The sequence below is a fragment of the Gymnodraco acuticeps genome, unplaced genomic scaffold (genome assembly GCF_902827175.1).
Source record: "Gymnodraco acuticeps unplaced genomic scaffold, fGymAcu1.1, whole genome shotgun sequence".
In the NCBI taxonomy this organism is placed as follows: Eukaryota; Metazoa; Chordata; class Actinopteri; order Perciformes; family Bathydraconidae; genus Gymnodraco; species Gymnodraco acuticeps.
Genome location: NW_022992150.1, coordinates 159,625 through 181,241, shown reverse-complemented (window position 1 = coordinate 181,241; position 21,617 = coordinate 159,625). Strand labels below are relative to the sequence as shown.

At 40.4% G+C, this 21,617-nt stretch overlaps 1 protein-coding gene across 2 annotated transcripts; it reads left to right on the top strand.

Moving 5' to 3' along the window:
- Nucleotides 1-4,756: 4,756 nt before the first annotated feature.
- Nucleotides 4,757-21,427, top strand: dhx33 (DEAH (Asp-Glu-Ala-His) box polypeptide 33). Of its 2 annotated transcripts, XM_034204223.1 has the most exons (12): nucleotides 4,758-5,147; nucleotides 5,848-6,008; nucleotides 10,630-10,857; nucleotides 14,020-14,190; nucleotides 14,475-14,660; nucleotides 14,769-14,880; nucleotides 15,005-15,164; nucleotides 15,594-15,682; nucleotides 15,759-15,886; nucleotides 15,987-16,190; nucleotides 16,301-16,387; nucleotides 19,723-21,427. In XM_034204223.1, exons 1-12 carry the CDS (start codon nucleotides 4,937-4,939, stop codon nucleotides 20,029-20,031), a joined length of 2,046 nt encoding a protein of 681 aa, XP_034060114.1. In that variant the 5' UTR covers nucleotides 4,758-4,936; the 3' UTR covers nucleotides 20,032-21,427. The 2 variants fall into 2 exon arrangements, with proteins under 2 accessions (XP_034060115.1, XP_034060114.1); XM_034204224.1 differs by lacking the exon at nucleotides 10,630-10,857 and having other exon boundaries at nucleotides 4,757-5,147.
- Nucleotides 21,428-21,617: the final 190 nt, after the last annotated feature.

Here is a 21,617-nt window from a genome sequence, read left to right as displayed (position 1 = left end):
TATATTTTAAAACTCAATTCACACCATGGCAGAAAAAATCCTTGTGCCTTCGTTTCAATTGTTTTCTTTCTTACAAAGTACAATGTAAAAGCGATTGCAATGTAAAAGTAGAAAATACCAAAGTGTAGAAATACTCTTTCACAAGTAGCCTACAAGTACTGCAATTAAAATGTTACTCAAGAGAAAGTAGAAAAGTATTGGCATACAAATACTTAATGTACCATAACCTACTCATGATACAGATTGGCCCATTTCAGAATCTATGTTATGATTATAATTATTGATAATATGATTATCACTGGTAAAGGTGGAACTAATTGCTAACTGCTTTTATTTATCATGTGAATTCAATCCAGGTGTAGCTAAAGTCTTATTTAAGTGTTGATCATGTTATCATTATTCCATATCAGCAAAGTAACTAAAGCCATACGTTAATGTTGTGAAGTAAAAGTTCAATGGTGATTTGTAGTGGAGTAGAAGTACAAAGTATAAAATGGTAATACTCAAGTAAAGTACAAGTACCTCAAAATATACTTAAGTAGTAGCCTACTTGAGTAATAGTTACTTTACACCAAAGGCGATAGTGATTCTTCACCCTGGCCCAGGGTGTAAATGTTGTTGTTTAAAATCGAACTGTTTACATACTATAGGGCAAGTAATAATGTCTCACTGATAAAATGAGAACATATTTTCTTATTTTCTGTAAAGATCAGATTTTGCGTCAAGTAAAAAAGTGTATTTATTTAAGAGAAAACTGAGTGAAAATACAATGAAAACGTATTCTTATTTTAAACATTTCTGTGGTCTTCTCCAGCCAGATTAAAGACCACAACCATGCCGAGTAGTAAACTCAAGCCTGCATCAAAGGCTTATCAGAATCAGAAATAAAGTGTAAACAGACCAAATGAAACGCAGACAATCTGCGACTGGCTCCCAAAGCTTATTTACAATCTATCTGACTGTGAATCAAAGTCACCATGTTGCCCTCTGGTGGCTGCATCACAAATACATTTAAAGAACAAAAACAAAAACAAATCAAACAAAGATATGGAATACAATGCATCTTGTCTCTACTTTATTGTAAGTATGCATTTGCTGTTTCATTATTAGAAGAAAAACACATGTTGAAAAGACAGTTTTTCTGCCTTTTGTCTTAAATGATAGTTACAATGGTTTTTCATTGTAACATGATATTCAAAGATTACTATGCACTGAACAAATTGATACTTTGGATCAACTTAAAATGTTTCACTAATTTGTTACAGCAATTTTTTTCGTTTATTCAAAATTTATTTTTTGACCTCAAAAAATGTATTTGAGTTAAGTAAAAAATATTGCTTCCGTCTAAGATATATATTTACATTCACACAAAGTAATAAGATGATTCATTCTGAAGACCGCACAACATGTATTACTTTGTTATAACTTAATTTTTCCTTTTGGACTAACCTCATATTTATATTAGATCTAAGTAGAGTTTTTAAAGGTGGGGTAGGTAAATTTTGGAGAAACCAGCTCAAGTGCGCTAGAATTTGAAAATACACAGCCGGAAAAAATCTGCCACTTCCTTACAGAGCCCCTCCTCCAACACAAAAAGTGTATCTCGAGCCCGTTTCTCAAATTTACCTACACCCCACCTTTAAGTGTGTGCAAACAATTTAAAAAAAATACTTCATTTTGTTGCAGGCAATATTTTTATTATAAATATTTTTCTTTTATTACAAAGCAAAAACTTTAATGTACATCAATACAATACTGTGTTTTGTTTACTGTAAACAAATTACATTTACACTTAAACTTATAACACTTTGTTTAGCTCAGTTCACATAAAGACAGGAATATTCTCTTCAAAAGACCTAAACATTTATTGGGATGTCTTTAAAATATGCATCACCTATTCTGTTTTATAAAATACAATATTTTTTTCATTAAAAATAAATACATCAATAAATTAATTGAGTAAATTATGCAACCAATTTGCACTTATGTAAAAAATAAATAAAAGTATAAAGTAAATCAAGATCACTTTGACTTTTTTTTTTTACAAAACTCTCCTGTAGCCTTAACCATATAGGCTACATCACAAATATGCATATGAACATGTTAAACTATAGCTTGCATAAACTAGCTCCTTTAAAATGTAAATATGTAATGCGTTTAAAACCTGGATGCCTTTTAATAAAAGACTAGAATGTATGCATGACATCTTGTTTTTTTTAACATTTTTAAACACTTCAACAATATTTTCTGCAGCTCTTAATTACAACTTCAGATACACATGTATTAGCCATTAAGAAGGGTTTAAGTAGCACCAGAATCTGTGAAGTCACATTCTTTTTTAACTTCATATGAAACATACAGAGGCCAAAACAATTAAGCAACGAAAAATGCAGTTCAATCCTTATGCAATCTTTGAACAAGGTCAGTTCAATAATTTCAACCAGATACGAGTTCTTGTAGAGACTGAGCTGGAGGGTGTGGACAAGATGTCAGTATCGTCTGATTGAGCAGACACTGCTTCTTCACAGACGGTAAAGATGTATTCTTGGACACCATCATCAGGTATTGGGATGACCTTGATAGTTGTCAAATCTTCAAGGTCAGCAGTGGATGTCAGGATAGTGCATCTCCAATGTCTCTGTCTTGATATTGCATTCTAAAACATCCACCTATAGAGTGCCACAGTGACACGTCCTAAAACCCGGCGGAAGTAAGTTAGCATTTTACCACTTCCGGTTCCTTCGACAAAAAAAAGCAATGCAATTTCTCCATAGGATTTTGGAAAATAGCTGGAAATAAGGTCTGTGGTTGAGACACATTTAAGAGACGGATCACGTTTGTTCAGCCGGATAATATCCACATGTCTACCCTACTTTATAATTTTCGAATCATAAATCTATTGATCATAATCTATCAATTAGATTTATGATCCGACTGAACAAAAACGTGATCCGTCTCTTAAATGTGTTTCAACCACAGACCTTATTTCGAGCTATTTTCCAAAATCCTATGGAGAAATTGCATTGCTTTTTTGTCGAGGGAACCGGAAGGAGTTTACTTCCGGGTTTTAGGATGCGTCACTGTGGCTCTCTATTTCACACACTTTCCTGACTTCATCAGTAAGCTGCGCCATTGTCTCTGGAATTCCATTAGGCAGAACTAGCTTCCTGGTGTCATCGGGATTCAGAAGAATTTGTAACTTGGCTGGCGTTTTCTCGGTCATGTCAGGCAACCCAAAAGGAACTAGAAAAAACAAGAATAGAATGGGCATAGATTTGTCTCATAATTATTTGTGTGAACATACAAATAATTTCTGTGTAAATATGTGATTTGTAAATGTAAAACACCATCCACAAATGCATTTAAAAGATTTGCAAACTCACAAATGAATTTGCAAATGTAAAACGGATCTGCAAATACGCAAAATATTTTCACAAATAAAAAAAGGATCTGTGAATATCTCTTTAACATTGACAACTTCCGATCAGGCATTTGTGAATCCATTTTGTATTTGTCAAACAAAAATGCGCTTGTGGATCTCACATTTCTGCTTGTGGATCGTCTTTTTACTCACACAGAGTTTTGAGACAAACTTTCCGCCGGTCTTGGCAAAAATCTACTCGTGTCACTCGGTTATTTTCGGAAATCATGTGATGGCCTGCTGATCACGACATTTCCGCATGATTTCAAAGTAAGAGCATGATGGTTTGTTTAATGCACTGTTTTGTATTATTATGAACAGCGAAACGTTAGATGCATTCTTTATCACCATCATCATGTTATAATGATACAGTTAGGAATTCCTGTGTTATTTAGATGCTTTTATTTTGAAGGCGAGTTTACGCTGTTGACAGGAAGATGTTGTTGCTATGGAAACAACGTGACGGAGAAAAGGAGCGGAAATTAATCTACATATAAAGACGGATAAAGTAAAGGATAAAGTTTATGTTTAAGTTTAGCATCCCCCGAAGAGGCACAAAGTTGGTATTAACTATATAAACATGTAGGTTGTGTCCTAATTCGTTTGTATGCTGTTTTGTAGCTTTGCTGTCTGTTTAGAGTTAACTTTTGGTAGTATGCTAAAGTGATTCTAAGACAAATGGAGCCTAAATGTATTTGTTATTGTTGTGTCTTTATAGCTCATACGTTGATATTGGAGATTTCAATAAACTCATATCATCAGTCAAGTCTTCGACCATTATTCGGAGGGAAATGCTACAACGATGCTTGGCAATGGGCATTATTATATATTATTATAATAATAATATTATTATAGGCCAGGCCTACCTTAAAGTCGTTTTTCCCCCTGGAAAAAGCTGGCCCACCCTATTTTATAAAGGCCCGCCCTAAAGTAAATTTCTGCCTACGCTACTGGTCCTTACTCGGGTTAAAATCATGGATGTATACTAAGATTAAGGTTAAAATAGAGTGGTGCAGTGACGCGTCCTAAAACCCGGAAGTAAGCTGCTTCCGGTTTCCTCGACAAAAAATGATCAATCATAAATCTATCCATCATAAATCTATCGATTAGATTTATGATTCGAAAATTATAAAAGTAGGATAGACATGTGGAGATTATCCGACTGAACAAAACGTGATCCGTCTCTTAAATGTGTGTCAACCACATACCTTATTTCGACCTATTTTCCAAAATCCTATAGAGAAATTGCATTGCTTTTTTGTCAAGGGAGCCAGAATCAGCTTACTTCCGGTATTTAGGACGCGTCACTGCACAACTCTACAACACAATTGTGACGTCAAACATCTGCGCCCAATTTGACCACGTGGGGACGTACAGAGGTAGCAAAACAACCGCAGTGACGCTTGCCTGTCTGTCAATGAGCATGATAAATACGTTTTTGTTTCTTTTAGACATTTCAGAAACATACTCAACACGCTGAAAGGATTCCGCTAACAGAGTCACTTTTTCTAGACCATGCCCAACGACCACGACCATCCACCGGCTAAAAAATTCAAGCCGGGGTCTGTTTTCTTCCGTAACGATAAGAATAAACCTGGAATGCTGCTGCCTAGAAAGGGAAATGCAACCACTCCGATAGAAGTCCAGAGGAAACAGCTTCCCATCTACCAGGCGAAACCCCAGCTAATGAACCAGCTGAGGCAGCTACACAATGCTATCCTCATAGGTAAGAACCACACTCAGCTAATGATGCTAAATCGTTAGCCACTCTTGTGCTACTCAATTAAAGGGAAGGTTCACTCTGACAAAAAACTATGTTGTCAGCTCTGTGATGTGATGCTCTGATAAGTTTAAACTATTACATCTTAACTAATATTGTTTTCTGATTAACAACAGTAAGCCTCTTCTCTTTTTTTATTTTTGTAATTCCAAACCAATTCACCAAGACCTCTTGGTATAGGTAATGTCATGGATTTTCTTGTAAGCATCATGTGAAAACTTTTATTCAGTTCACTGTACGTCGCAAAATCCTATAATTTTACATCAAATAATAGTTTTCCAAATTGTGAATGATTTGAAGTGTATTCTTAACCTCACCAAATTCTTATTTTATTCTGAATTGGGTGGAAATTTGTCTTGAACAACCATGATATCCTTAAGATAATTTGCATATGTAACGTAATTCATTTTGCTAAATGTTTTACAGTAATTGAAAAAAATACAAGAATCTTAAATGAAGAATTAAAGAATTCATAATAATATCTCCACTATGTCATGGGAGTTTTTGGTTGGTATATAAAAGAGAGTTGTCTCACATTTAAGTGATACCAGGGCCAGGCTCAGAAAATGTAATTTCTACTCTACACGTTTATAATGTAGCATCTTAACTTTGTCTTTCTTGACCCTATCTAACTTCTCTCTTACAGGAGAGACTGGCTCTGGGAAGACCACTCAGATCCCTCAGTATCTGTACGAGGCCGGCATCGGGCGACAGGGACTCATCGCCATCACTCAGCCCCGTCGAGTGGCAGCCATATCTCTGGCAGGAAGGGTGGCCGAGGAGAAGAGGACGCAGCTCGGCAAGCTGGTATGCACAACGGACAGGTTTCCCACACATATGCTTAGTCTGTTCTGGTCTAAATGTTCCCTTTGGTGTGTTCTTGACAAACAACAAACAAACGCTATATTTACATCGAGTGTCACCTCATTACTTGCCCACTTACGCAGTTGTCACTAAGATTCAACAATGTTTTCTTATTTGGGATTTGTTTTTAATTAAAAATAAGAATCTATGTGCACATTGGAGTGCTGACAAGTTTGTGTCTTTGATTCTACATATGCATAAGAAGACTGGTTGATACAATTCATCAATTTAAGAACATGTCTTGAATCTGAAGTAGACCATCCAAGGACCTTACTAAAGAACACAGTTAAGTAGAGGATGTTTTAAATGTATTACTTTCCCTCCGTTTCTGACTTGATATAGTAGTATGCTAAAGACCTAGAAGACATTATTCAACATCTGAAATCCTCCTCCTGTAGCCTCGATATTATTCCCACAGGATTTTTCAAAAAGGTTTTTCATTGCTTGGCCTCAGATCTACTTCATATAGTAAACAAGTCTCTCCACTCTGGTGTATTTCCACAGGCCCTGAAAACTGCAGTAATTAAACCGCTCCTAAAAAAGCATAACCTAGACGCAACCGTAATGAATAATTACAGGCCAATATCAAACCTTCCTTTTTTAAGTAAATTGATTGAAAATGCTGTTTTTCAACAGTTGAGTCATTTCATGTTTTTAAATGACGGTTTTGATGTGTTCCAGTCAGGATTTCGCCCAAACCACATCACTGAGACTGCTCTTGTAAAGGTCATTAAATGACATCCATTTAAACACGGACAATGGCAGAATATCAGTGTTGGTATTATTAGATCTCAGCTCTGCGTTTGATACTGTTGACCACAACATATTGCTAGACCGTCTAGAAAACTGGGTGGGAGTTTCAGAAACAGCTCTAAATTGGTTTAGTACCTACTTAAAGGACAGAAAAAACGTTGTCTCAATAGGCAACTACACATCAGCCCTGACAAATATGTCATGCGGGGTTCCTCAAGGCTCCATCTTAGGACCTTTGCTTTTTAATATCTATATGCTACCACTGGCTCAAATTATGAAAAACAACGATCTAAGCTATCACATCTATGCAGACGACACCCAGATTTATTTTAGAATTACACCAGGAGACTATTCTCCGATTTAGAATGCTGAGCAAGTGCATTGAGCACATCACTGACTGGATGACTCAGAACTTTCTCCAATTGAACAAACAAAAAACTGAGATCATTGTTTTTGGAGCAAAGAAGGACCGATTTAAAAGTAATCGCAGAGCTTCAGTTGGCAGACTACAAAACCACTAATAAAGCTAGAAATCTAGGTGTAGTGATGGACTCGGACCTTAATTTCAACAGTCACATTACAGTTATTAAGTCTGAATACTATCACCTGAAGAACATATCTAGGATTAAAAAACTAACGTCACAACAGGATTTAGAAAAGCTTGTCCATGCTTTTATCTTCAGTAGACTCAACTACTGCAATAGTGTAATCACAGGGCTGACAAAAAAAATCCATCAGAAAACTGCAGCTGATTCAGAACGCTGCTCCTCGAGTCCTTACTAACATTAAAAGAGTGGATCACATCGGTCCTGTTCTGAAATCTTTACACTGGCTTCCAGTTGGCCAAATAATTGATTTAAAAGTATTATTGCTAGTTTTTAAATCACTAAATGGTTTAGGACCAAAGTATATTAACGATCTCCTGCATAGTTATGATCCATCAAGGTGTCTCAGGTCTTCTGGGACGGGTCTACTCTCGGTTCCGATGGTAAGAACAAAACATGGAAAAGCAGCGTTTAGCTATTATGCCCAGACAATCTGGAACAAACTGCCTGAAACATGCATGTCCGCAGAGACTCTTAAGAGGCTTCTCAATACTCAAATTTCCCCTCCTCGACTCCCCTCCTCGGTTCCCCTCCTCGAGACTTAGACCCGCCCACAGGAGATGCGAGCGGAGGACCGAGGAGGGGAACCGAGGAGAGAGGAGGGGAAGCAGCAGACGTTAAAGAAATGAGAACTCCTCTCCTCTGAGCGGTCATTTTAAAGAGACGTCCGTTCATTATTACGTGGCAACAGCTGCATCAGCTGTCGAGTGTTTTGTCATAGCTGTATCTCTGTTAGATCAGCTGAACATTATTCCCCACATATTTACTTTGAATTCATTGAGAGTGCGGTATAATGAGACAATAACAGGCTACAGATGCGGACACACACACACAAATATATTTATATAAATATATACAATTTAAAGTATGAGAGCACTCTCATAATAACGTAACACAATCAGAGACTGGATATATCCCCCCTCTCTCTGGTCGCTGAAATGGGGAATTTAAATTACGGGCCAAAAGTTGTATTTACAAGTAGGCCTATTAAAAGTAAGCAGAGGACACCAAACCAACTGAGACCCGTCTGTCCGCCGCATTTACGCACTGTACAACACACACATACACACTGTACCACACACACCTACACACTGTACCACACACACCTACAGCTCCTAAAGCATAAGCCGTTGTGTATTTTATTATGTGAAGCAATGGTTTTAGAAAAATATCGACTCTTTGTTGTAGATATCTACTAAACTAAAGCAAATAAAGAGAGTAGGCCTGTTATACTGAGTGATATTATACACACTGCTCTGCTTTCTGCACGGACCTCACAGCTGTTCTCTCTGGAAACATCGCGACACGATGAAAGCAGTTTCTAAAATAATATCCAGGGGATGCATGCATAGCTGTCATTGGCTGAGATAAGTCCGGCCGTGCGTCACGCCTCCACCGTTCCCGGAAATGCATCCGTGGAGGAGCCGTGGAGGAACCATCAGTGTATCCTCGGTTATAGCTCCTCCAGAGAGCCTCCTCGACGCTCGATCCTCGGTCCTCGGTGTGCATTTAGAGAAATTAGATGTCCTTCAAAATGGCGCGCTGAAATTCATTTCCGGGTCACTACCGGAGGACCGAGGAGTCGAAGAGGGGAAATTTGAGTATTGAGAAGCCTCTTTAGTATTTTCAAATCGAGACTGAAAACATATATTTTTGCCGCTGCTTTTAATTGAGCTCATATGCGCACTGCCGTATGCATTTTATTCATGTATTGTATAACTGTTGTGTTTAATCTTTGCTTTTTAAATGCCTGTTGTAAAATGCCATTATATACAGGGCTGCACATAACTGGTGCGCAGGTGCGCATGCGCACCTCCGCCAAAAAAAGAGCACCGGGTCATTTGAAACAAAGCGCATTTGCGTACCAACATTGAGAGAGGGAGAAGAGAGAGAGAGAGAAAGATATTTGCGAGTTGCATACATGTATGAACCATGATATGAACTCAGGGTCGGCCCGTAGCGCTGGCTAGATGTTCGCCTAGGGCGCCAGATCTGGGGAGGTGCTGCGCTGGCAGTTCTGGGAGGGAAAAAAACATTTTGCCCGTTGGGGCTCATCCTAATTTTCGGCCTTGATGTAACAATATTCATAATTAAGTAAATGTAACACCCTTTTCACCCCGGTTACACGTTTCATTTGCCCTGTACGATGGGCGCTGTAAGTGATGAAAATGGGGGATGTTGGCTTATCTGGCGCCCGCAGCTCACAGACAAAATGCGAGGGAGAGAGGGAGGGTGGTACCAGCGCTGTTGTTATTAGAATCTGGTGCCGTGCTAGCTGCTCTAACGGATATAAGAAGATGTTTCTACAATAATGTGGAGGGAGAGTCCTCTCCAGTCAGACTGATAACTACAGCTCAGTGAGGTAAAGTCTAAGTTCAAACGGTTTGGTCGCAATTTATGTAAACACATATTTCCAAGGCACTCCTTTATAATTATTGGGATAAACAGGTTTTAAATCATTCCAATGTATACTATAGGACAGTAACCAAAAATATCCTTTAAAACTGGAGAGATTAAAAAAAATGCATAAATAAATAAATGTTAAGGTAAAATAAGATATGAATGAACAACACAAATAAAATAAGTTACATTAATTTGTTATTGGCTATGGTAGGTTATTGGTTATGTTCACATACTTATTTGATTACATCCACTTGTCTAAGATGACAACAGAGACTTTCGACCCAAAACCAGCTGTTGACTTGTGAATGCAAGCAGCTAATCACAGACTCAACCAGAGAGAAAGAAGTAGGCCTACATCATCAGCTACCATGTCTGACAGAGAGGAAGACAGTGAGGAGAACATTCAGGAGGAGTGATGACAGCTTGTGACTGGTCGTGCTAATGTTGTCTTGTGTTCACCTCTGCATGTGTGTTACTGTGTTCACCTCTGCAAGTGTGTTCAGTGCCGTGTGTCTGGCAAATAAAGTCAAGACCCCCTCAAAAGTTACGGTTTAGTTCATTTTAAGGATGAGCACCAAGCAACATCTCCAGGTGCTCCTTTGAGAACCAGGGCAAAAAAGTTATGTGCACCCCTGGATATATAATGTGTTTCTGCTGTAATATTATTACATTATTCTTAAATGTCTTATTTTATTTTGTAAAGCACTTTGAATTGTCGCGTGCTGAAAGGTGCTATATAGATAAACTTGCCTTGCCTAGTATCAGAACATATTCAGTTGAAGTCTTATCAAACTTATTTACAGGTTGGTTACACAGTGCGCTTTGAGGATGTCACCTCCTCTGAGACTAAGCTGAAGTTCATGACTGACGGCATGCTGCTGCGCGAGGCCATCGGAGACCCCCTGCTGCTGCGCTACACTGTGGTGGTCCTGGACGAGGCTCACGAGCGCACCGTGCACACTGATGTTCTGTTCGGCGTGGTGAAGGCTGCTCAACGCAGGCGCAGGGAACTAAATAAGATTCCCCTGAAGGTAGGAATGCCAGGGGTCCTGGCTTCAAAAATATATTTAACACTGGGCGGCTAATCCCAGCACTGCATTGGGCACATGAGATAAAAATGCTTATTGTCACGGTAATTATAGAGCCTCACTAGGGATATTTTTGGTTTGTTAAATTTGAGTACTTTCATTAATTTTGTCTGTGTAAATGCACGTGACATAACTTTTGGAATGGGTCTGGGTTTTTTAGCTCCATTAATACGTTTATAATAAACAGTTTAGCCGAGTTACACCCGAAAGACAACATTGTCCACATTGAAAGCACACTTTTACAGAATAAATTAATGCATTGCAGTGTTTCCCCTACCATTGTCTTGGCGGGGCGCTGCGCCCTGCCAACGGAGCCCCGCACCCCGCCTGAAAATTCAAAGTGTTTTTTATGAATTTTTTTATTTAAAAAAAAAAAATATATAGCACCAAATTGCAACTGAAGTAATCTATCTACGGTCACTTTTCACATTGAACATGTGCTCTTTTTTATTAAATAAACTAAACACCTATGTTATTTATCCAATGTGTGCATGTTTCAGTGTCCACTGCTTTGCGTATTCACATTCTCCCTCCGCTCCCCCCCCCCCCCCCCCACACACACGAATGCACACACTCACTATCAGATAAGAGCGGAGGAAAGGAGGAGAACAACAAAGTGTAAAAGAGTCAAACAAATCTGCATTATTGCCCCAAGCTCTGCTGTCTGCCCGTTTGTGTCCCCCCCCCAGTTTCAAATTTGTTTATTATTTTTTAACCGCAAGCCGTTATCGTCACGGGAGAACGACACACACAGCCTGCCCAGGTCGACACGCGCGAACGCGACAACGAACGTAGCGTGCGCATTCTAAAAATAGCTCACAGATGGTGAGCAGGTACCGCGGTTTTGAACTACAGTATTGAATTTGACAGAACAATGAAACGCCAGCAAACGAATAGTATGAATAATATGCAGGGGTCGGCAACCCCTGGCACGCGTGCCACCGTAACCAATGGCACACTAGGAATAAGTGTGCAAAATATTTAAATTGTATTTTCGGATCCTGAACGAGACCGCCGCCAGAGCGTGTCTCCCCGTTACCTGCAGAAGGAAGCCATGCACGCAACGCAGCCCCGCTCTCTTTAATTCCAGGTGACTTTCTGCCGCTTTCCTCCATGGTGCAGTGCTGATCGTTTCACCACAGAGGAAAGCACTTCACAAATTGCAGTACCTATAAGGAGCTGTACACATGCCACAGTTTTTGCGTGGCCGTGTCTTTAGTTGAAAGCCCAGTGGCGATCTGCTCATCTCTCATTGAAATAACATTCTACACAGGGGCGGACTGGCCATGTGTGTTCTGGAGAATCACAGAACGGACGATCGTCCTTATTATTATGCTGTTTAAACCAATTATTTAAATGTGTTTGTTAAATTCGGCATCATGTAAGTTAGGGATGCTCCGATCGATCGGCCGCCGATCGATATCGACCGATACTCACTCTCTGCCGATCGATCGGTGCTCTCTAAAAATGCCGATCGCGAGAGCCGATCGCATGACGTAAAATACATGACACTTTTCTCTGTGTGCGCCAAAACAAGCTCTCCAAAATGGCTTCACCGGTCTGGCAGTATTTTAAAGTGTCCGAAAAAGACAATAAAATAGCGGTATGCAACTTGTGTGAAGCAGAAATCCTGCAGCTCCACCCGCTGTGACGGACCGGTGAGCGGAGCAACACACACAAGAGTTAGACCTAACACACTTAGCTATGTTATCTACCTCTGGAATAAGCTAAACTAGTTATACATATATTTATTCTTCACTGTCGGGTCACTCATTACTGGATCAGTGAGCTGCATGAGATAGGCCTACTGACAGGCTGTCAGGAGAGAGAGAGAGAGAGGGGAGAGTTAATGTAAACTTGAATAATGTACTTCATTTGAATGTAATAATTATGTTGGTTGTTGTTTGTGGAAGCGCCAGTGAATGAGCCCTATTAACTGAGTTTTAAACATAACTTTAAATGGAAGATCCCCATAGGCCCCGCCCACTCGATCCGATCAGAGCATCCCTATAATGTAAGTTGCGCTGACAGGTCCACACACTGCTTCCCCGCAACGAGGCTCCCCCCGCCCTCCTGGTGACAGTTCACGAGCGTCGAGCTCTTCGCCCCCCCCCCCCCCGTTGATAATTCACGATCGTTGGCACGCTGATAAAATAAGGTTGCCGATCCCTGGTCTAATGAGTTGGGTGAAGAAAAAAAAAGACAGGAGATGTGAGTTGGTTTATTCAGTAAATTAGCAATTGGATGTCCTGTCTACACCTGTTGATGTGAAGCTAATGCAGGACTTGCTAGCTTGATGCTACCGGCATTTAGTGGCAGTGACTCAACAAATTGCCTCTAAAAATGTATCGTCAGCAATGTATGACAAGCAGACTGCTTGTTTAATGTTAGACTCACACCAATAGCTCAATATGATCATAACATGATTACTTTCATATCAGAGATCAGATGAGGTGGAGCTGCCTCCAGCAATAGAGGATGAGGCAGAGAAGCAGCACAGGGTTGCAGCAGGTATGTTATATGCTGTAGTCAGGTGATTTAAATGTATCAATGAAAGGAAGAAGTGTAGGCTACATGAATAAAAGTATTTTTTTCGAGCAGCACCCTGCCAATGCAGTAAACCTAGGGGAAACACTGCATTGTATTATATCACACGTTCAATATAGAGCCCTGGCTTCCAAATGTTACTTTTTTTATTAGTTTTCCATCAGACTGAGCGATTATTTCAGGTTCTTCCTATGGGAAACATGCTATTTCCCTGGTTTTCTGCACAAAACATTTAAATACATCAAAATCAATGTTGCTGCTTACCAATGACAAATCTAATCCAGACTGTAAAGAAAGAACATTTAGAAATAAATATTTAATTGTCATTTTTTCATAATATCAACAGTGTTAACTAAATAGAGTTTTAAGGGTTAATAATAAAAAAATTAACACATCATCATGGACATCAGAGCAACGTTGGTGAGTGACGCAAAAGGTTTCATTTCTATATGCTAACTCTCCTCCTCTACCCTGGTGATCTGTTAAATCATCTTTTTAACTTTATCTGCTCTCCCAAATCCTAAACCTTTTTCTCACTGTTCTGTGAAACCTTCACAGGTCATAGTGATGTCAGCCACCATGGATGTGGATTTGTTCTCTGAATACTTCAACAAGTCGCCTGTACTGTACCTGGAGGGCAGGCAGCATCCCATCCAGATCTACTACACCAAGCATCCGCAGTCCGACTACCTTCAGGCCGCACTCGTCACCATCTTCCAGATCCATCAGGTAGTCTGCTAAATCTGTGTAGGGAGAACATTCCTGTCTTAACAGTTTTGGTTGGTTCGTGAAGTCCTATGCTGCATTTCCACTGCACAGTAGGCTTCCCCTCCCTTGGAGCAACATTGTTCCTATTTTTGATATCAAGTCAGTCCAGGTTCCACACAAGCCCAAACAAATCAATAAGCGTTTGCATTAAATACATAAGCCTGTTTGTGAGCACCTATCCTTGTTGATGTACTGTGATGATTCTTCTTGACACCTGAACACAACACGGCCCTGTTTGCGTGCAGGAAGCTCCTCCGTCCCACGACATCTTGGTGTTCATGACGGGTCAGGAAGAGATCGAGGCGCTGGCTCGGACATGTCGTGACATCGCCAAGCATCTGCCCGATGGCTGCGGCCCCATGGTGGTCATCCCTCTGTACGCATCACTCCCCCCCGCACAGCAGCTCAGGTGCTTCCAGCCAGCTCCCAAGGTAAAGGCAACAGTGATGTAGACAAAGGGACATTTATAGAGAACACTCCAAAAATGTATTGTATAAATGTATTCCTCATCCATAATGAAGACCTCTCTACCGTTTCAGGGGTGCAGGAAGGTCATCCTCTCTACCAACATTGCCGAGACGTCAGTCACCATCTCTGGGATCAAGTTTGTCATAGACTCGGGGATGGTGAAGGCCAAACGCTTCAGTCCTGGTAAGAGGATTCAGTTTGCTCCTTTCATGTTTTAGATGTTAACAGTTTTTTACTCTGCACTTTTCAGAGGGTTTAAAACGTATGTAGTAAAGGTGGCAGTATTCGTGTGTGTTGTGTGATTCAGACAGCGGGCTGGAGGTGCTGGCGGTGCAGCGGGTCTCTAAAGCTCAGGCGTGGCAGCGAGCGGGCCGGGCCGGCAGGGAGGAGTCCGGATCCTGCTACCGCCTCTACACCGAGAACGAGTTTGACAGCCTCATCCCCATGACTGTGCCCGAGATCCAGAGGTACCGTATGAAACAGGCCATATGAGCAGATTATCACTCAAAACAATAGATGTCTTTAGCTAAGTGTAAAGTTGCTTACCTTTAGACTTACATACACACATAAAAGGTAGAAATAAGTATACAATAATGGTAAAATAAAATGACGCAATGTTTTTTCAGTGTAGTGTTGTATGTAGCCCGTACTTGCCTAGTTATTGCAACAGAACCTCTAAAGTCTCTTTTTTATTTATGCTTTTTTCACAACATAATGTGAAAGAAATATTGTCTGCAGGGGAATTTCAATGTCGCCAACCATAGTAAAACACCTTTTGTTATATTGATAATAAGACTACATTTTTGCTCATCGACAGGATTCTGTGTTTCTCCAACATGTTGCATTTTTAAGGTCAGTGTGATTGAAAGTTGTTTGTGTTCCTGTGTGTGCTGCAGGTGTAACCTATCCAGTGTGATGCTGCAGCTCATGGCTCTGGGGGTTCCAGATGTGATGAATTTTGATTTCATGTCCAAGCCTTCTCCAGGTAAGATGCTCTTGGTCAGGAGTTACTCTGCACCTCTGGGTTGTTCCCTGGTAGTAACATGTTGTGTTTATCCCAGAGGCCGTCCGCTCTGCTGTGAATCATCTGGAGCTGCTGGGAGCTGTAGAGAGGAAGGAGGGGCATGTCTTCCTCACTGCTCTTGGAAAGAAGATGGCCAGCTTCCCTCTGGAGCCCCGATATTCCAAGGTAAAGAAGTGCTAGGAAATGTGGGAAAAAGTGAGTCACACGCGCAACCCAGATAGAATATGATTTAACATTTCCTTTCCTTGGTTGCTCCGTCTCACAGACCATCCTGCTGTCTCCGGACTACTCCTGCTCTGATGAGATTCTGAGCATCGTATCTCTGCTGTCGGTGGACACTGTACTGTTTAACCCTCCTGCCAAGCGGGAAGAGGTGCTCGCTGCTCGCAAGAAGTTCTCCTCCAGCGAAGGAGACCACATAACGCTGCTCAACATCTACAGAGCCTTCAAGAAAGTCACCGGTAATAAGGTGAGAACACATACATCAGTTATGGAAGGAAAAGAATGTGACTAAGCAAACTCCAGAGATTAAATTGTGTTCCTGGGCGACCTTTATAATCTGTATGTCTTCTGTTAAAGGAGTGGTGTCGGGAGAACTTTGTCAACAGCAGGAACATGGGTCTGGTGAAAGACGTTCAGGCGCAACTCCGAGATATCTGCCTTAAGGTACGCAGCTGAGTATCCTACACATTAGGGATGTGCATCTCCATCACTGAGGCCGATACGATGCGCATCTCCATACGCTGCCAACGATACGATACATTAACGATACCTTTGAAACACCAGGCGATGCGATACGATACACCCCTGTTGCGATACAGTTTGATACAATTTGATTCAACATTATGCGATACGGGGCGATACGATTCAACACAATGCAAAATAATGATACTTCAATATGGTACGACAGAGGATTTTTGTTTTATTCCTTACAGGGGTAGACATTAAGGGTAAAATTCCATTGGCACTCCGGGCCGGTGGAATTTTATTATCACTGGCCCCACCATTGTAACCACTGGCTAATCGACTAATAATGAAGAAAATTAACACATTTGTTGCAATAGTAATTTATGCACTAACTACATTACTACTTGTACTACAATATTTGAACAATCAGTTCTTCCTCATTTTCCTCAATTGTTCATATTTGGTTTATTAAAATAATTATATTGTGGTCATTGTTAAAAAATGTCTGCTATTATTATGAGTATAATGCGCTTTCTGCCTTCCTGTCATTATCAGGAGTTAGAAATGTAATGGCTATGTAATAGATTAGAACCTTCATTCTCCTAAACTGTTGGGACATTTCCCTATAGCCAATATACCTTTATATGTTCTACTCTTCACTTACTTGTCAGCATAGGTCGGCATTAATGTACAGAGCCGACAGAAGACCTTGTTAGGTGCAGTGACACGTCCTAAAACCAGGAAGTAAGCTGCTGGTTCCCTCGACAAAAAGCAATGGGATTTCTCCACAGGGTTTTGGAAAATAGCTGGAAATAAAGTCTGTGGAAAACATACCTGTTTGATAAATGCACGTTTTGTTCAGCCGGATAATCTCCACATGTCTACCCTACTTTTATAATTTTCTAATCATAAATCTAATCGATAGATTATAAAAGGGTTTTAGGACGCGTCACTGCACCACTCTATAGAAGCCAACTCCATCGATCAAGCTGGCTGAAACTTTCTCTCCCTCTTCTTCTCATACTCCCTGTCACTCTCCTTTAACTCCTCCGGTGACTTTCTTTTATTTGAAGATCGTTTTTGCCCGGCGCTTGGCCGGTTACCGCTGGTATTAAAAACATTTTGTCGAATGGTTAGGTGGCGCGAAAGTCTGTAGTGAAAGAGCGCGCTCCCGCTCACGGGAGCCTGCTCCCGCTGCGCTCCGCAGGAAACAGCTGTTTTTTTTTTTTTTAAAAAACAATATTTTAGTGGCCCGAGCGGGCAAGTGAAAAGTACGTTATGCTGGCCCGGGGGGTCTGAAAAGTGCTTCCGGGCCAGCGGGCCATTTATAATGTCGAGCCCTGCCTTATATGCAGAAAATCATAAATTAACAAAAAAGTGCTTTACATATTTGGTTCTCTCTACTAGTACTGCGCATCCCATCATACTGTTTCTTTTTTTGCCACTTGGACCTTTCACAAACTGGCCTTTTCACAAGTGTAGTAGTGTTCTCTGTCTCCAGAGTAAAGTACAATTTTAAAACACCTCACAGTTAAACAATTTAAGGATGCATTGCCCATGATTAACAATGTGCAAATAACAACTACCATAGAGCAATGCCCATACAGCTGCCAGCCTGATGTGCTTGACACTCATTCATAGGCTCACTCACCAGTGAGCAGAAAGCGGTGGGTTCTATATGAACAATAAAGAATACAAATAACCTTTCACAAACAGGTATTTCATAACTGCTTACAATTGTAAGGAAGATATGTCAATTATTATTGGCCGTCACAGGCTGCTGTAAACTAAACACCTCTCTCTGACAGAACACCTCACTGAGTGATTTAACTCATATGTCTAACTTTCAGGTTTCTCTTTTCAGCCGCAGACCCCATGTCGCCTCTTTGTGCGTCGCTAAGTTCCTCGTACTACTTGTGTACTTTAAAGCGGCTCGGCATCGTTAACAATTTGCGAGCGATTTTTCAAGTTGACCGTCTTTCTTGAACAATCCGAAGTGTTGCCAAACGTTTGATTTGTAGGTATTTTTCGGTGCGCTGTGTTTCTCTTTCTCCTCGACTTCCATGTGTGTTGATAACTGAGACTCTCGGCCTCCGCAGTGTGAAGCAAAGATCAAAGATTGTCTCTGCTGAGTGCTGACAGGATGAGGGGATATTATATGAATGAATCTGTTTTTTACCGATGCATCGCGAGTTCAACCCAAACTGTAGCCGACTAGCATTCTTTCAACCGGTGCACTCGCATCTTGAACGTTTATGCTAGTGCACCGATGTGAATCTTAACATCCCTACTGTGTGTGTGTGTGTGTGTGTGTGTGTGTGTGTGTGTGTGTGTGTGTGTGTGTGTGGTGTGTGTGTGTGTGTGTGTGTGTGTGTGTGTGTGTGTGTGTGTGTGTGTGTGTGTGTGTGTGTGTGTGTGTGTTGTGTGTGTGTGTGGTGTGTGTGTGTGTGTGTGTGTGTGTGTGTGTGTGTGTGTGTGTGTGTGTGTGTGTGTGTGTGATGTGTGTGTGTGTGTGTGTGTGTGTGTGTGTGTGTGTGTGTGTGTGTGTGTGTGTGTGTGTGTGTGTGTGTGTGTGTGTGTGTGTGTGTTCACAATTCAATGTCACATTTATCTCACAAAATAAGTTATAAGTAGGACTATACTGAATAGTTCAAAGCTACATTTATAACTTTGAATATTGCCATATGTATGCATGTCTAGTATTTGACCAGTATATTTGGGGGCGGGGGATGTTGAAAGAGTGCCTCTTTATTATGAAGAGACAGGGGTAGACAACTGAGATCACATTGCCTAAATACTAAACTCAGCTTATATTATTATTAGTATAAATTATTTTATATTTGTGGAATTGATTCCAGTATCAACTGCTTATGATTGTTTCCAACCCATGCATTCGGTTTTCTATCTTTAAATATATGTTGGAAAAAACTGAAAATAAACTATATTTTACATATTTTTTCAAATACCAAAATAAGTCTAAAGATGGATGTGAATAACACTTCTATGGCTGCTATTATCACATTCTATCAGCGAAATGATTCAGTAAGTAGTGATTTTATTTAATAATTACAGCTGTGTAATAGACTTCTGCGTCCACAGCAGCCCATACAACCTTTTTAATAGCAATACTGTAACAAATAGAATTTGAGAATTGGGAGGGATGAAACCCTCTTTAATGGTCACACAGCACACAGTAACATTTGTTCTCTGCATTTAACCCATCCTAGTACCAGGAGTCTAGTACTAGGAGCACTGCTGTACAGTGAATTAGCATTTTTAGCTAACATGTCCTGTTGTGCTTGTTGATTTGCCAGCTGAATATGAAGCTGGGGTCCTGTGGGGCAGAGATGGGGAACGTTCGCCGCTGCATCGCCCGCGGCATGTTCGTCAATGCCGCAGAGCTGCAACCTGACGGCAGCTACTTGGCTCTGGACACCCACCAGCCCGTGTCCATCCACCCCTCCTCCGTCCTCTTCCAGGGCAAGCCGGCATACGTGGTATTCAACGAGCTGCTGCACACGTCCCGCTGCTACATGAGGGACCTGTGTTTGGTGGATGCAGACTGGCTGCTGGAGGCGGCTCCAGAGTACTTTGGCCGCAAGCTCCACCCCAGCAAGAGCTAACCAGCTGAGAAACAGGACTAAAGTAAATCTCTATAAGGACACCTTCACTTTCCTCAGAACACCCAGTGACAACAAAACTGAAAAATGTGTTCCCTTTACAAAGACGAGTTTGGATTTGGACACTTATCGATTGCAATCACACAGAATATGTTCTGTGTAGTTAACTATATCTGGATCTCACTACCTCCCAGTTGGCGACCTTCGTCATGTGCCACTGCAGCAGAAATCTGCAAACTGAGGCCTCACAACAACTTTAACTTCCTATAACACAGTAGATCAGATTGTATCAACAGTTTCTTCTTCCTGCTAGTATTACAGCTTGCTTTAGCCACCTGAAACAAGTCTTTTTGAGATGTCATGCATTCATTCTTCAAACATGTGCATGTATTTCAACAGCACAGGTAACATCACACGACACATCCTTCAATGTCTGATGTAATTGACTCGTTTTTCCTCCTTTAAAATGTTATCCGACTCGATAAAATACTACTCTCCATATAAATATTTCGGAAAATGTTGTAGTTAATTGTTAAATCACCTGCCCAGCAAGACTCAGACAGCTAAAGGAGACTGACTGGTGGCTCTTTTCAGAATAATTTTTGAATAATGATGAATTAACTGTCTTTGAAATGTTAGCTTTTCTGAAGCTATGCAAAGCAGTTTTGTCTTAAGCTCCCCCGCCATGTGGTTTTGGTTTTACACAAAGTGGTCTTAAGGGTTTATATATATGCAAGGACGACTGCATTGTCTTTATCTAACGAGGTCTTTGAAATACAAGGAAATATGAAAATAGAATGAGGTTTTTACATGTCAGTGACATCACTTCTCTTTTATAACTACTCTTCATGCAGCACATGTCTTGTAAGCTAGTGCATGCCTTTTTCCCCTTCTATGACTTTATCACCTGTTTCTAAATACATGCAGATCAGGAGAAGTAGCATGCCTTATTCTCCATGTTCATCACCCACAGACTACACACAGACGTATGCTAACACATGTATGCAATGCATGCAGATTGTAGTTAGTGACTTGATCCCTCAGGTCTCTCATACTTTGTAGAATGTTAATCACACCATGTTTAGGGTGGATGCCTACTTTTGTCTTTTTTACACAAGACTCAGGATTGTACAATATATACTGTAACCTGAATAAATTACACATTGTTTTTAACTAAAAAAATTCCAAATGCATCTTGGGTAGGGGAATCATTAGACCATGTTACACAAGTTTGTGTTCAGAAGAAGTAGACTGTTGAAGATCTGCATGTCATGTTTTGTGTAAGATTTAAGTGCACGCCTTTTGATGAGTTTATTATATTTAATATTATATGATTTGTTCAAGTCTCGCATACCACTATTGGTATAGTTTCTAATAAAAATCCGGTTTCACAGAACAAGCAGAATTCACTTCTTAATCCAGCCATTTTTATTTTGTTATGTAAAGCATTTTCAAAATATGCAAAATCAGATGATTCAGAATTAGAAATACATTATTGATTATTATTATTGAGGGAAATTGGGTTAAGTTAAAACATTTCTTATTCTAGAATAAACATGTAATTATAAGGAAAATAAGATACAAATGGT